General features: G+C 44.4%; 1 protein-coding gene across 1 annotated transcript; it reads right to left on the bottom strand.

Annotated features, from left to right (window-relative positions):
- Window positions 1-261: 261 nt before the first annotated feature.
- Window positions 262-15,594, bottom strand: SCNN1B (sodium channel epithelial 1 subunit beta). The gene is made up of 12 exons (XM_085309877.1): window positions 15,284-15,594; window positions 14,078-14,390; window positions 12,901-13,094; window positions 10,933-11,036; window positions 10,295-10,458; window positions 9,205-9,312; window positions 5,709-5,826; window positions 4,824-4,899; window positions 4,576-4,633; window positions 3,194-3,255; window positions 1,338-1,413; window positions 262-840 (listed from the first exon to the last, which is right to left on the bottom strand). Exons 1-12 carry the CDS (start codon window positions 15,592-15,594, stop codon window positions 460-462), a joined length of 1,965 nt encoding a protein of 654 aa, XP_085166003.1. The 3' UTR covers window positions 262-459.
- Between the last annotated feature and the right edge of the window lie 1,460 nt (window positions 15,595-17,054).

The raw sequence follows: 17,054 nt of genomic DNA, 5'->3' as shown, positions 1-17,054 counted from the left end.
TGCCTTGAAATGCTTCTTTTCTTGTTCTCCTGTTTAACAGCGTCCTGCTACCGCTGCTACAGCACTGGTTCTGATCGCCTGGCCATACACCTAGAGGCATGATGCTTTCATAGCTGCTCTCTGCCCTGCATTTCTTGCTGGGAAGTGCTTTCCACCTACAAGTAAGCAAAACTACTTGTTAAAAAGAATTAGTGATTTGTGATTACATAGCAAGCGGTATTGATTTACACAAGCTCTATATACTGAAGGCACAGCCTGATGCTGGCTCCATGAGATTTATTACAGGGTTTATTAGACAGAGCCTCTTCACAGTGAATGCTTTACGTTGGGGTGGGGAGGATAGTGAGAGCTTTTTAGTTCCTTCCTGTTTTTGATAGAGTAGAACATTGCTCAGTTAATTAAGCACAGCGGTAGCAGGTCTGCCATCAGCGGCCATTAGGAGGTAACGGGGTGCAGCGCTCACTCAGTTTCTGCATCACTCTCCGAGTCGAGGACATCCAGAGGCTGAACGCGCAGTGAGTCGTAGTTAGGTGGGGGGGTGCCAGGCTCCGGGGGCAGCACCTCACTGAGATGCATTTCACTTCTGGGAATGGGACTGGCGTCTTCATGCTGGAACCCAAGGTTCGTGTGAGCTTCCACCAGCTCCGACACCGTGGGAGGTGCATCTGGGTACCGGGCCCGGGCTCGTTTCTGCTTCAGGCCCTTGCACCAGCTGATGATGTTGATAATGGTGATCCACAGAGAGTCGATGATGATCTCTCCAAACTCGATGAGACACAGCACGGAGCCCCCCATCCAGAACCCAAACTGGCCTCCCAGGCTTGACAGCAGCCAAACGATCTGCAAATAGGAAAGGCAGACAGTGAGGTAACGCAGACCTGGTCTGTTCTCTAAGAAGCCCGAGCCACCGACTGTGTTGATGCGGAGCTGGGGCAGCACAGGTACCGACACGACCTGGCGTTTCTGCCGAGTCCCTCGTTTTGCAGGTGCTAATCTGTAAAGGTTGCATGCTCCGGTGAGGATGTCTGAGACCGCTTCTTGGACTGACAACGGGGAAAAGAGGTGGGAGGGATAATGAAYAAGGGGCTAAGAACTAGCTGATGAAGGCTACTTCTGCACCCTCTTCTACGCAGAGGAGAGGTGGAGCAGCAGCACAGAGTTACTCAACATCGTCCCYGCGAAGGGTGTCTCCAGATGATCTAACTAGTCGCTCTGAGGAGCTGATGACCCTGCCTAGCCGTGCACGTGTGACTTGTTTCAGCATGTGCCTGCTGGGTGTTTTGGGGTGGCAATGTGTTGTGGCRTCACGCAGGAAGAACATCTAATCTTGCACTCACGGTGGTGGCAGCAGACTCCGAGATTGTTCGGTAGTTGTACTCCTGGAAGTAAATGTTCAGCTTGATGATTCCGTTTCTGTAGGAAACAAAAAAAATGACTTAAGAATAAATTCAAGCTATAAATGTCCCATGTATGTACTTAAATGCTTGTAGGCTGGGAAGAGCTGTAAGGGACAGTTCATAACAGGCAGAAGTTTAGGTGGAAATGGTTATGTGGAAGAAGTGGAAAAACAAACAAACAAACAAAATAACAACATCCCCCCCCAGCTGGAAAACACACCCTGGAACGAGAACTTGTTCTCAAGTACTTCATAGCCTGATTCCCCCTAAGAAAGACTTGTGCATCTGGACGCTTCTTTGGAGCTTGTTGCTCTGTGTTTTCCCGCTGGCCTCAGTCGGGCATCGCCTCTCCCTCCCCACCCCGCTTCCCGCATCCTCGCGCGCAGACAGAGCGGCTGCGACGCCCGTGACTGCTCCGAGCAAACACGCGAGTCCTGTTTAACCGTTTTGCTCCGCGCTCTGTCCTGGAAGCAGAGTATGTTGGAGAGATTTCGGGGGATGTGCTCGCCAGGAGGAATTTGAGTATTTTTTTTTTTTTTAAGAGCCTGGCATAAGGGAAGTGCTGAATTAGAGCTTTGTAGCTTTCCAGAGATCGTTTTGTAATAAATGGCTTAATATTAGGCTTCTAACATTAGCCTTTTGTGCTAACATTAGGCTTCTAAACCTCCAGGTGAACTGCCTTGCAGCAGGATTCACGGGAGCTGTCTGTGCTTCTCTAAATCCGGCTGCTTCTCATTGCCTAGATTTCTCAGTGCCTAAATTTAGCACGGAAATATAAACATTTTGGCCATTGTCTCTTCTTACAGTCCTGTCCTGCTGTCTGTTTCTGCCTTATTCTCTTATACGCGCTTCTGACAATATTACTCTAAGGTCAGAAAACTCCCATAGGAGCTTTGTTCCTGTTTTTTCTGTTTGATCCAGAACCTGGTCTTTCTCACAGACACTGTCTCTCTTGCTCCAAGTGCTTTTACTTTCGTATWGCTCCCCTGGCAGCACTGCTGTTCTGCTGATCCCGCTCGCGTCTGCCGCGTAACCTGCAGTCAGCCTCTCGCTAACGCTCCAGTTAGCRCAGGACCAGAGAACTGGTTTCGGTGTTCGGCCCTGCGCTGGGCCAGCACACCTCRTTCTGGGGACCTAGGTCTGGACGAGCTGATCACCGTAGAGGAGCTCAGGATTACAGATCCTGACTTCATTTCTCACTGATACTCTACCTGGCCTTCGTGTTAACTGCACCTGGGTTAAAACAGCACCCTCCACATTGCAGGGGGTTTAGCACTTGCAACCAATATTTATGAAACTGTATCCTGTTTCTCTATTTTTCCCTTTGGAGAAGAAGCCTCTTTTCCCCATATTTCAGGGTTTACGTTATCAGTTGTCAATTTTGCTGGCACTGCATCCAGCCTATTGCTGCTGCTGCTGCTGGCACATTCAGAGATGTAAGTATAAAAGCACGAACGTTGTAGCACAGGAGCTGAACGCTGGAAGTTCATGGATTTCATAGCTTTAGAGCCTCCAAACTCCTATACGCAACTGATAGGAGGTGTGGTGTTAATGTTCGTTTTAGTTTAACTGTACATTTGGGTTTTGTCTTACCTAGTTTGCTACTATGGAGAATACAGAATATGCACGAAGTGCATTTGAGATTTACTTTATGCATCTTCCAGGAAAGCAGGCGGCAAGTCTTGCTCCCTCTTCTACATGAGCACATGTGTGCTCTGGCTGATAGCCAAGGTTCATGTTAATCTAATGTTAACAGGCTCATTAGAGAAGATAAAGTGGTTGTTCCTTTCACTTACCTGTCCAGGGTCACATTTGTTGACAAATCCCTTTCATAAGACAAAATATGGAAAATCCAATCCTAGGAAAAAAAAGATTTATTCAGAACTGAGAAGCATCATCCCCTCTAAGCACTAGCCTGGGCAGGACCCCCAGGAATAAAAGATCTGTGCTGAATATTCTTTTTTAACGCAGCTCTATTGGATTAAAACTCCCACTCTGCGGCTTGTCTGAGGGTTGCAACCGGCATGCATGCTGCCTCGACGTGCTCTGTGCTGGCATTCGCTGCGGATGGCAAGTGCAGAACAACGCTGCAGCTGCGTTTCACACCAGTGCAGTGAATCTGTAAGTCACTCATGCTCGTTTACCCACTTGTAGCTCCTACATTTGGCAACTTGTAGGTGCCTTTGGCCAAGCGCGCTGTYGCTATGGCTGCACGCGCGCTGTGACAGCAGAGACATGCTGGCTGTAGTTTTACCAATTCAGGTATTAAAGACTAAGTTTTTATGTAAGGGATATGTGTGAAGTCATGGTGCTAGGATAAGTCAGATCACAATGCCTGTTTAAAATCTCCTTTGGAGTTGATTACAGCCAGCGAAGTCATGAGACCTGCTGTACCTAGCAGGAGATGATATGGGAACGCTGCACAGATGAGGATGCCAAACCTTTATCTATGATGCTKTGAGCGTACGGTGTGGCAAGCACTTAGCAAGAGAGAAGGGAGTCATGCAAGCAGTCCTGTAATGTATATGGGTAAAGAAAAAGTGAGACTGCATGTGTGGCTTTGACACTGCCTAATCTTTAGCATTTAATGAGCGATCCAAATGGAGTATTCATTTTCTCTTTAACGAGTCCATGAGATCTTATCGCATCTTATCTGCCCCAGACTACGCTTGTATGCACAAAGGTGGCTGTTTCTGGTTGCTCTCCGCTCCTGAAAGAGCATGAAATCAGGCAGGCRCCATACTCCTCCTCAAGCAGCTGTCCCGGTAAGCGGATTAAACAGCATTCTGCAGTGTGAGTGAGGCAACAAGCACACGCTGCACTGCCAATGCAACCAGGAAGCTAAGCGCTAGTGCTCTGTATTTTGGCCAGCAAGCTCGTATAAAGCAAGCCTATACCATGCCTATTCCATGTTAGCATTACATGGGAACGTGATTACTCATCTTTGGGTCGTTAACTGTGTTTAATGCAGGACCAGAAAAAAAAAGCGTCAGTGTTGGGGGGATGCCACTCCTTGTTTCTGTTTTACACGCTGCAGCTAGTCTTGTATGCTGAAAATGTGTAATTTAGCAAAGAGGTGTTTGCTACCTGAACATTARCTCTAAAAATACCAAGTGATTCACCGCGTTAAGAACATCTAATTATTAATGAATGTTTTAAAACAGGAAATTGRTGTTACCTCTGAAGCTTCAGATGGCCAATCTGCCATAGAGATGGTCATTTTATATTGCGTGTCACTGGAAAGCAGAAAGAGGAACATCAATCAATACAAAATCTCCCCTTCTCCAAAGTCACTGGAACTTCAGTTGTTTCAGAGAAGCAACCCCARAAGATTTGCTGCAGTTTTATACAGGTCAGGATTGATGGGAGACCAAATGCCGGATTCCCTCCACCTTTAGAGCTGCCATAAATAGTTTGTGTACTTACTTGCATGTTTCCTTACAAGAGTCAATACAAAACTGTCTGTCTCTTATACTTGATCTTAGTGATGAATAGCAATATGCTGTTTGAAAACAAAAGATCAAACATCYGTTTAGATGAGAACCCAGCTTATCTGGATAATATTATTTGTATTTAATAAAAKAAATATTTTAAGTATGAGCCTGCTGCGCAAGCTTGCTTTCTTCCCCTCTGGCCTTCTTCTCCTTGAACAGTCGGGCAAAAGGATTGGACAATTTAATACTTTTCTGCAGTTGGCTTTTACAAAGAATCAGTATTYTAGGTACCACCTTTGCCAGCTCCAGGAGTATGATGGTCTTTTGCTATATYAGAGTATTGCAATGCAGCTGGCATTTTACCTTCCTTTTTCTGTAAGCTGCTGTCGCAAGAGGGCAAGACCTCTCAAATGGTCTGTCCAGAGCAAACACRACCGACTGCTGTTGGACTCTGTGTTTCCTTACAAGAGTCAATTGTGCCTACTTACGTAGGGATGGGCAAGTTTATTTCAGGACCTGAACTTTTCATGCTTGGTGACCTGAAGTATTAAACATTTCTTTCTTGCTTTTTTTCTTTTTTTTGGTGTCAAGAAGTTCTCACTATCTTCCACAGTGCTCGAGCCAGCTTGAGCCAGTCTGTCTTTCTGGGAGAAACCTGAACCAAGCCAGTATGGAAGCTGAGATCCCTGAGCCTTTGGTCAGCACCAAGAATTCTCCTAGTCTTGCTGACACTGACCCTAACAACCAAGGGAAGAATTTATGTAAGCAAAGGCAAATCACCTGTTGCACTTGCAATACCGATAAAACATGCTCCCTCCCTTCCTGTGTGCCAGTACCCTTGGGAAGGCTGTGTAATTAGTTTTGTTCATGTTCTTACCCCAACCTGGGTTATCTTCATTATTGCAATAATTTACCCCTTCAGGTAAAGGAAACATATAGTGACCACATCCACAGTTTTCAACCATGCGATTTTGGAAACAAGAGCGCAGACAAGCCTGAAAAAAGGGAACAGGGAGCTGCTTAGAACTGGGATATACTCTCATGGTGATCTCTGTGTTGCACTGTGTTGCTGATGTCTATCTACTCTGAGACYTGAGTCTGTTCCTAGACATGTTCCKCTCTGCACTGAAGAGACGRGTTTTTTTGTAGGTACACATTGGGAGGAAACTCAGTGCTCRGGGAGCCATTCTGCAAGGTGTGCTACACTGCATGACTTGCTGCTGCGCTGCTGCAGATGGAAGAGTGAGCATAAAGCAAGCAACTTCTTCCGTCAGCTTACACATGTGCATCTCTAAATGCCTTTAGAGGCTATGGCAATCAGTCCAAATGACACTGGGTTTACAATCTGTGATTTCAATGGACAGATGATGGAGGTAAATAAGCCAAGATGTTTACAGTTGCACTGCAATTACTTTTTCTTTACATTGCATTTTTACTACTGCTCCTCCAAATTTCAAAGTATAATGTAATTGTGAGCTAACTGTGGGTGATTCACCTTACAAAGTCACAGAGAACTATACAGCCTCCTCCCAGTCACACAAGAAATGCTCATTTCTTAATTATTTTAGGGTTTTAGGGTTTCAGGGAAGTTGTATGGAGTTTCCAAAAAAAAAAAAAAAAAAAAGAAAGAAAGAAAGAAAGAAAACTTCTATAAAGTTCTATTACATCCATAGACACTGCTGTTGTTTCCAGGCTTTATATGAGATATTGACAAAGGGCTGGTTTCCACTTTAAAAGGTAAGACTTTAAAAATACTTCAACAAAAAGAGCAGGTTTTAGAAATCTAGACTATCTTATCTGTGCATCTGTTTCTCTGTGAAAGGATTAAGGCTGCAACTTCAACAGCATATGATTCTGCGCTGTAACATTACCATTAGCTCAGTGAGGCATGAAGTTAATCATCAGATATTGKAGTGGGATCTTTGATGAAACAATGCACAAAGCAATAACAAAGTCTATGAAAGATAATTAAATTTAACAGTGTCAGTTGGGTGGAAAAATCAGAAGTTCTGTGCACTATGAAATACTTATAGAATTCACTAAAATCGAAGAGTGATGAAAAGGTTTGATTTTGTTGAGAGGTCTCTGAAGTGACATAAATTATGTGGACATAAAACCTGAGTCAGCATTCAGCAACTTCTAAGTAATAATGCAATCATTTCAAGTATTTGCTTAAATATTATACAAGCATCTCAAAATGTAGAGTAAAGTGGCCCAGTTGTTATGATTATATAAAGGCAGAAATACAAAATACCTGGCAGACAAAAGCCTTCACCTAGTCTGAGATTTATTCTTCAGTCACTTGTAAATAACCCCAACAGGTTTTGATTTTTTTTTTTATTGCCAGATCTCACCCTTAAGAAACTTGTCTCCATTATGTTAAAGCCTCTGTTACAAATTAACCAGTGCTTAATGTCTACACTGTATTTTTATTACAGATTCAAGGCTTACAAACTCAATTTTCTCATCCCAGTTTTGAAGGGAAGAAAATACAAAGGTAAGTCTTCATCTCATATCCAAAATAAGCATGCATTTTCAGTGTTAAAGAAAAAAGACTTATTTCTCTTAAAGAGAAAAGGATTACAAAAGAACTGAAGTATTCAKGTGAGAAATACCTTCTCTATATTTATCTCCTGTCAGAGCAGTAGCAATATTGCTTGTGTATACAAAATGTAAGCTTCTTTGCACATTAGAGCAATACCATGGTTAAAACAAGGAGCATGAGAGTTATCCAGAGAGCTTTCATCCTCCCAGAGCATCCAGGGCAGTAGGAAACATCCCATTTTATGAAAAGCTGCCACATAAAGTCTCAGCAAAAGTTTCCTAGAATTGCAGTAACTGTTGCCATTGCAGGAAGGCTCCTGAGATTATTCCACACTGAATAGCTTTGCTATTACAATTATAGCAGCACATGAAGCTATGCTGACTGCTCAATAATCCCTTGAATTTAAAGAAATTCCCCTGATGAACACAGGTAATGATTAGATGTCTACCTCTTACCAGCTGATCAACTTATAATTAAGATTTCAGCCAATCCCCGATATTACAGAAGTTAAACATATTCTCACAGCTRAAGAAGAAATTCATTGCCGTAGTGACATAGTATCATCAGTTACCCTTTTAAAGGAACCCTGAAAGGGCAAAAACTGACCTGCAGCCTATTGCTGTGCAGGTGGGCAAGAGTGCAGAAAAGTATAAAACTAAAAATACACGTGCTCCCATTTGGGAGTGTGTCGGATCCTTCCTGCTGCATCTGAAGTTGCTTTGCAGACCCCAGGTACGGACCAGGAGCGCTTCACTCTGAGCTCACGCACTGGAAGAAACAACGTTCTACTTCCTCTAAGATACTAAGAAACGGCTGTCAGCCAAAACTGGTAAAAGTTTCAGTATGTCCCCAACACTCTCAGGTGTGCCTTTCTGGACACCTAATCCTAGCCCTAYAACAGTCCACAATATCTCCTAGGGAAACCAGCGCAGAGAGGATATGGGGAGCCAGGCTTGATGAGTGCAACAGATCTGACTAGTTATGTTTAAGTTTTTAGCCTCTTAGCTGAAGCAGTAACTGATCAATGCATGATAATAAATCAGGTTGCTCAGTAAGCCAGAAGAAGGGCAAGCAAAGTTGAAGAACGCATTGGGGGAACAGAAATGGATGCTTTAAACAGGGGGACTGGGTTCACCCTGTTGTTGCTTTACTTTGTTTTTCAGGATGAACGAGAACCTGCAGCTTTGGGGAGCTAAATTCTGAGGAAACAGTGTGCAAGAAAAGGACCAGCATTAAATACTGATCATATGTACAGGAAAGGTAAAAACATTTTGCTTTTTCGTCTGCAAATTAGCACTTTGCTGGTATGTCGTGTGTACTGGGATTCCACGCAATAACAGAAATTCTGGGAGATTGCTGTGTTATAGGTTTTGAGAAAAYTATAGAAAAGACCATCTTCATCTCTTTCCAAATGAAACAAAATTGCATACCTGCATAAAGGAAAAATAACTATTGATACCCATTCTTTGCATACCAAGCAGTTTCGATGGGAGAATGAAGACTGAATATTACACCGAACAGTGCTGTCTGCCAAAGCAATATTCCTCATCTTTTGATGTAAGTTTTATTACTCACTTCATTAGGTTTTGATCCTGCAACGTACAGGTATTTCCACTGGATTCAGTGGAAATGCATCCAAATCTGAGGCTACTGAGTGTTCAGATTCAGGTGTTCAGGCATTGCCAGAAAAAAAAAAGGTTCCTGGGCTTACGTTGTGTGCGCTACTTTGTTTATTGATCCTCTAGTAATATTGTGTGCTAATAATAATTTTAGCTGCTTTGAAGATTTTTCCTGAACAGCGTTATTTGAYTTGAAAACATGTTTTTACCTGTATGGAGTAGGAAGTATTATATTCACTATACAGGTTTTTTACTGGGACATCAGACCCATTCATAGTGCAGTCACTGTAGGGATAGCCCATTCGTTCCAGCTCATCCTGAAAGAAAATCAAAACAGCAAACTTAGGTATGTTTAAGTTATATCTCCTCCCTGTGTCCTTGATGCTAGTTGGCCAGAGGTTCTGTAACTCCTCTATTCTCTGCTGTCTTTGGGAAAAAAATCAAAGAATCATAGAAGGCAGAGCTGAAAAATGCCTGAAAAGATACAGCTCTTCCACCAGGCCAGATCAAGAAGCTATAACATAGATGGTTGTATTCAAAGACACAGTATTTAAACAGAGTTGCAGCTCTGTCGTGTACGTTTTCTATGGGAGCCATTTCCTACATCCAGCAGAAAAGCCTTTTCATTCTGCTTGCCCGCTCCCAGTGATGCATCTCTTAGAGATGAGTGATGGACTCGGGCTTTCCAGCCTGCTCCTGTCCTGCGCCTGTGCCTTTCTGGCCACTGACAAGTGTCACTGGCCATCTGCGGGGAGCAGTTGTCTTGGCAAAGCCTGCATGAGGAGCAGACAGCAGAAAACATCAATGGCTAACCAAAATATACACCATCTTAATCACAGAATTTAGAAAAGAAATGTGATACATGCTGACTATGTGTCCAGTTCCAGGAAGAAAATGGTGGCAACAGTAACTGTAGTAGAATATCCCAGCTAAAGAAAAAGTTGTCTTTTCAGATTGACTGTACCTCTGGGAGAACCTGGGGGTACAGAAAAGGCGCCTCAACCAGAGGTGCCAGCCGTAACTTGGCTCTGGTGTGAAATGTCAACAGCATGTTCCAGCAATGAACATCTGACATACTAGAAGAGGGAACAATTACTTGAGCTCAGCATTTTGGCTTTACTAAAGCWCTTTGCCAGGACAGTTGCATAAAAGTCTCCATAAACTGTTCCAGCCCGTAGCTAGCATATGCCTTGACTCTTTTGGTTTGAGCCAGTTCAGCCAAGACTGAAAAACCTGGTTGCAGTCCCATCAGATAACATTATTCTCAGACGATTTGCTCTAGAGGAATGCCACACATACCACTAACACGCCAATAGAGGTTTCCGTCCCAGCCATTGCATAGATGCCCTGATCCTTAAGAAATGGGAAACTCTTCTGTTGATGCAGCATTAGCCTAGCCCCAGCAGCTGACGACAGGTAGGGGATATAGTCTTGCTGGCTGATGTCCAGAATTAACTTCAGCCCTGTGATACCAAACACAATACTCAGAACACGAAATGCAGAATTGTACCAAAACATGAGTCTTTGGAAAAACAATGAGAATATTTTCTTCTCATTGTGCACAGAAATCTCTGTTCCTTGGGGGAAGGTTCTGTCTGTTGTGGTCAATGTTACACGTGTCTAAGTGTGCATGATAGCGAAGGCACAAACGGGGAACATCTGATTGCTCAGACATTCTCTCAGATGTTTTGGCTCTGGGGATGTTTTTTAAATGTCATTATATTTCTACTAACTGTAGTCATATTATTTATTTCTGTGCAACGCATTTCCCTTTTGGGGTTTATCCCCTTCTGGAAAACAGCTATTCCATGTTGTAGTGCTCTAGAGAACCAGAAATCATAGATCTGTTACATGTAACAAAAATTGCTGTTGAGAGACAGAATAATTCACAGCACTTCCATTCTTTTAATTCCTTCTTTAGCAGAGCTTCTTCTTACCAAACTCAGCTCCAGGGTTGGAAGAATTCAAAGCCTCCTCATCCATGCCCCAGTTAAAGATGTAGCAGTTCCCATGGTCTGGATGATAGATTTGGGTGAAATTCCTGAAAGAATCATGCATATAAATCTATGACTCTTAGGGAAAACTACAAAGTTATAAAATAATGGCTCTAGTGGGATGAGGTTTTGGCAGCTTAGTCTGGGATTCACTTTAAATTGCTTAACTTGTTAAACACCTACATTAAAGATTTCAGCTAATAAAATCTCAACCAATCTTCTGTTGAAAAACAGAGAAGCAGGGGAATGCCATGTTCTGAGACGCAGCCACAGAGGGTAACGCTTTGCCACAATGCAAAGGAATAGTCTGTCACGCAGGTGGAAAAAAAGGGTTAACTGCTTGATCTGAGCTACAGAACAGATTTGGTTGGCTCTGTATCTAGTTCTTTGAGAATAATTGTGTTACATTCTTTAAAAAAGTGCTATTGCTTGCAAAACTTTCTGCAGTCTGGGCTGCTGTTTTGCACTCAAGTTTCTCAAAACTGGATATATAAATTTGCCATTACAAGAAACAGTGATGGATTAAATGCATTTCCCAGAGCCTTGTGTAAAACATGATGGTGTAACTGAGGGCTGCGCTTCCATGCAAGCGACACAGTGGCTCAAAACCCGAGCTGGGTCATCACTAAATATTCAGCCAAGGTCTCATTGGTGGTGTTAGTCTCAATAGGTCGTAAGCAAAGTGGCCCATCCAAAATTAAAATCAGTTGTCTTATTTCTGGGTCCTGCTCCGATGTGCAGAGCAAGGGCCGTTCTTGTCTGACGGTGTGAATAACCCGGCCGTAGCTCTCGAAGAGCCGGCCTCGCGGCTGGAGCTTGCTGCCTCGCTCCAAGCTCCCCTTCTCCCCACCAGGTTTCCTGACACTTTGTTCATTAATGGCTGTTCATTGCTGTCAGAAAAGCAAAATAAACATAAGCACGACTTCAACTATTTCAGGGCTTTTCTTCCCAGGCAAAGGCATCAACAACACACAGATTCTCCGTTTAAGCTACAGAGATAAAACTACATTATATAACGGGGCAAGTTCTCAGGTAAGAGCCCCATGGAAAAAAATCTGTTATTTTTAAGCCAACAACTCATCTTCTGACAGCAACAGCAGTGCATAAATCTGCATTACATGAGACATTTTTAGTTAATGCAAATGGGAAAAATAAAATTAAGAAGATCAGAGGCCACCCATGTAGGTACAAAATACACATAATTCCTGCAGACTTCAAGGGCTGTCAGTACTAGCTAAACAACTGCTGACCCTGCAGTCCTTTAATATATTAGATTTACATGTCTTCTGTAGCATGTCTACCAATTAATAAGGAAAGGAGTTAATAAAATTTTGCCAGCAAATTCATTTGTCATGCTAGACACTCTCTCTCTAATTCAGAGTAAGTCTGGCAAAACTTGTGAATTTATGTGCTGACTTTGAACTGTTTTCTAATAAATACAGACATCTACAGTAAGACTCCCATCAGAATTTCACCAATAAAGTTTTCTTACTGGCATGTAAGAGCCAATGGGCATTAGCATTTTAAGCAGGGAAAAGTGAAGAGGTTCAAGCTGATTAAGATGCAACTTGAATCTGCTTCCAGAAGTAAACCAGAACTAGCTGGTAGTAGCACACGGAGGCAAGCAGAGATTATACAAGTCCACTCAGAAACCAGATAGAGCTTAGGTAACTTTTCTACCTAAAATTAACCAGAAGTCTAAAACTTAAGGCAGCTCTATGCCAAAATGCACCATTTCAACAAGAACCACCTCCAGAAACCCTCTGGAAAATGTTGCTAGATTTAAGAACAAGCAGAAATATTTTTATCCACTGATAATACACCTTAAAAAGGAAAAAAAATGCTGCCATGCCTTTAGCTGTAGCATTCCTGACGTAACAGGAAAAGGCAAGAAGTTCAGTATACACGTACTTGTAGTTGCAGGGTTCGGCCCCGTAGAGACACGCGAGGATCATGTCCTCCGCTTGGTAGCCCATCCTAATTCTCTCCTGCAGCGGGACTTTGGAGAGGATGCTCGTGGACTGCAGGATGTACCACTCCGTCACCGCCTGCGCCGCGCTGGTGAAGTTCCTGTAGATGCAGTCGTTGGAGCCCTGATGGCTGCACTGGAGAAACACAAGAGTTAGGTCTTAGACGGTGACCTGGCTTCAAGAGAAGACAACAGGAAAACAAAAAGGAAGGAACAGGGAGCGCTTCCTCTCCTGCCGCGGGTTCAGTGTGACGCCAGCCCTGCTCGCTCTTGTGGAACGGRGAAGATGTAAGACCAGAAAGGTACTGTGGAAACGGCTGTCGAATCCTGTGCTCAGCAGTCTGGTCCCTTCTCYAGGGAAGCGTGCGATTCCCCAGCTGGACAGATTCTCTATCAGTCCCAGCGGTTCGTCCCACAAGCTGAGGGAAAATGTCTTGTTTTGGTCAACTCTTCCGGGCTGTACCGGTGTCTCAGCTCCCAAGGTCTTGGCCCGGATCATCTGCATCTGCCCGGATCAGACAGCATCCCTGAARTTCCCTGTTATACTTAGGGCACGATCCTGCTGCAGGCCCCACACGCAGAATCCCAGCAGCGTATGTCATTTAGCAGATGTCTTGGTGTGCAACCTGCAGCAGGATCAGGACCCTCCCCCCCACHCCCCCCCAGCTGAAATTTAAAAAAACGTTTAAAAAAACCACCTGTCCTGCCTTGCTCAACCTCTCCTCCCCCCAGCCCTGGAGCCTTGAAATAAGACACGAGAACTCGCAGACCGCCCATGAGTTGCATGTCCCTTGGACTGCAGAAGCTGCCCAGAGGCACCAGCAGGAGTCATTCCCTCAGCTGGGTTATCTGTGCGTGCCAGCTCGAGCAGGAAGTGCGTCTGGAGCCACCGTGCTCCTCGGGCAACTGCCCTGCGCCAGTAAGGCTGCTCTTGCAGGGCTGTGAAGAGCCTTGCCTTCGGCCAGCGCCGCGGCGCTGCTGCCCGAGCTGGCAGCCGGGTCCGAAGAGACACCTCGAGGCCTGATCTCCAGCGCGCCCTGCCTGTCCTTCCTCCCTTCCCTCTTGCTGCTTTTTGCGAGACGTTTCTGCTGCTCTAGTTACCACGGGACCCTCACTTACCAGTTTCACTGCCAGTTTGTACTTTTTTTCTTCTGATGTTCTGTTGGACGGGACAGGAAAAGCAGCGGTTTGGTTGCCTGGGCCAGTCTGGTTGGTCTCAAAGACATCCACAATGACAGGGTGATCTCTGTCATGCTCGTCAATGAGGACTAGCGGTATCTGGTTCCACAGCCTCAGGTCCAGCGTCTCGGAGATGTTCTCACTGCTGTTCAGCGGCAGCGGCGTGTCCCCTTGYGCGGGCTGCAGGATCCTTTCCAGAGCCGCCTCAATGAGCTTGTCTAATTCTTTCAGGAGATGCTTCACTTCTGAGTATCTGCAGGACAGAGTGGTTACCAGGCCGTGCAACGGTGGTAGCGGCACGAAACACAGTGTGTCGTTCATCAGGCTGGACCCCAGCTTGCTTCGGAAAGGTTTTCTGGAGAACAAAGGGAGTCTCCGTGCGGAGCACGGCCCGCTTGAAAACGTGCATCCCAGCAGCAAGAAGTGGGGCAGCAACCACACACAAAATTAGCTGGAAGATTAACAGCGAGTGCTGTCCCGATGAACCTGCTGTGCCTCGCAGAACTGACATTGCTGTTTTTCAAACAATTCAATACTAATTTACACAAAATATCTCTAGCAGAGAGAGAGGAAAAAACAAACTTTCCTGTTTATCAACTGTAAGCATCTCATTTTGGACTAAACTACTGCACTGATATAAATCTGAACTAACTCTAACAAAATCTGTTACTCCTTTGAAGTTATTCTGGAGTTTTAATACTGTAACTTGGAGCAGATACCAGTGTTTAACTAGCTCTTAATGACTGGCGTATAAGTGATAAGAGATACGTTCACGGTGAGGAAGAAGAAAAGAAAGGAATTGTGGGGAAAGATCGGGAGACTGATCTTGGCTGTGACAAGTTAGCTGAAACTTTAAAGTTTTCTCTGAGCCAAGCAAAGTTTACAGGGAGGCAATAACCATTACTGGATTATCTGATACAATAAGGACAAACAGACAAGCCTGCAGGTACAAAAGCCTTTCTTTGGAAATGAGCCATTCATTTTTATATTGTTCTGATTTGTTTTTTACTGCCAGTTGGTGCCTCAAATGATAATTTTCATTGATGCTCCTAATACGATATGAGACAGGAACCGATCTACAATGCTAGCAACATAATTCAGTGCATTAATGCATGACTGGATAAATTAGGCAAAGGAAAAACTCACTTGAAAGGGTTGGCATTGCAGACTGTGACTGCTGGGAACTTCATAGTCTTAAATCCAATCGAGAGCGATGAAGTGACGTTATAGGAGAGGTAGGTGTTAATGAGGATACCCCATTGCCAGAAGACCAGAGATGCAAAGAGCAAAGTTAAGAAAAACCAGATGAACTTCTTCTTTGGCCCCTCTCTGATGATGCGTTTGGGGCCATGCGTGTTGGTGTTATCGCAGTACCAGACCAGCAGCTCTTTGTAGGTGTAGCCAGGGCCTTTCTGGAGACGGTGCAGTGCTCGAATGAAATACTTCTTCAGGTTCATGTTGGTGCCTGTGAACAAGAAAAAAGGTATCAAAGCAGCTATTTTAAGAAGCAGGAGTTTGTATTATGCCAAATATATTTGTATTGTCAACAAAACAAAATTTGAATAATTATATAATAATATGACTGTAGATTTATAAGCGTGGAGAAATTTAGAGCAGATGTTCTTCAGGGTTACGCCGTACTAGTGAACCAACACGGAGCCCTTAAGTCCTTGAGAAGGTGCAGGCTGGATAGTTCTGCTTTGCAGTTTCTGTCACTTTGTTTTYGGTGCCCCTTCTGCTCCCCTGACAGTTAAGTTATTCAGACCAGTTTGAAATTTCTGTGCCTACCAGTTACTTACAAAGTGCTTGCTCCCAGGCCGTTTAGATGTTACAATAAATAACAATACACAGTAAGCTTTTTAGGAAGCGCACGTGCTATGTGAAAACACGTGCTCCTGCGCCCACGGCGCGTTCRGGCGGAGGTGGCCAGGCCAGGCAGGCCGTGCGGGGCGAGCGGCGCCGGCCCTGGACCGCGCTCCTGCTGCCGTACGTTGCATCGCGCAGCTAACGGAGAAAACAAAAGCACCGAGCTCCCGCGGAAAATACCTCGGGTTCTGCAGCAGACCGAGTCTGCTCTGCTGCACTGGCTTTTGTGCGTCCTCCCGCGAACACGACTCTTTAGCTGTCAAAGTCCACAGGACAGCACCTTGGCCTGTATCTGACGCTCGCGATGCGCCACCCKCGGAGGGTCTGGAAGGAGTTTTCCAGCTTTTCTTTCCTGAGAGTTTTGGCAGCACCTACCACGCATCTCCCCAGAGCTGGGGCTCCCGCAGCCGTACTGAGAATCTTGCCCATTAGACAGGGCTGATCAGACTTACAGACCTACATGGAAAAATGGGCGAGAATCACAAAGCTTTTATTGTTTAAAATTAGTCTATAATGGGATTCCTTGGGGGAAGGGACAGTATTTTGCCTCTGAATAAGTTTCATGTCACTGTAAAAACAATCCTAAATGCTGTTGCTACTGTAGATTAACATCACCTTAAATCTTTATCAGCACTACCTGGATCAAGCAGTATAAACATGAACTGTTTTCATGCAGCATTTAGGCTAATAGCGTTTTGCATTCAGGCTAGTAGGCTAAGACAGGGTTTAAGATAAATTTTCATAAAATGGAAAAGGAAGAAGTACTGCAGTGTAATAGCACACCAAAGGGGGCAGGAAAAGAGGATTCAGAAACAGTAATATCTTTCCCAAGACTAAGAATACTGCTGAGTGCATAYAGCCCACCAGAGAAAGAACAATAGTTTGGGTTTTTTCCCCCCCCAAATTCCTTTGTCTTCAAGATAGTATTGGTATGCTTCTACTGCTCATGTGAGGGATGCTGCATATTTCACATTCATATTAAGAGTAAATAGAACATTTTGTCCTGCTACTTAAAGTGAGAATTTGTGTTACTAAATCTATCCTGAGGCAG

Source organism: Rhea americana, unplaced genomic scaffold (assembly GCF_003343005.1).
Source record: "Rhea americana isolate MKP2758 unplaced genomic scaffold, rheAme1 scaffold_305, whole genome shotgun sequence".
In the NCBI taxonomy this organism is placed as follows: domain Eukaryota; kingdom Metazoa; phylum Chordata; class Aves; order Rheiformes; family Rheidae; genus Rhea; species Rhea americana.
This window is presented reverse-complemented; position numbering and strand designations above follow the sequence as displayed.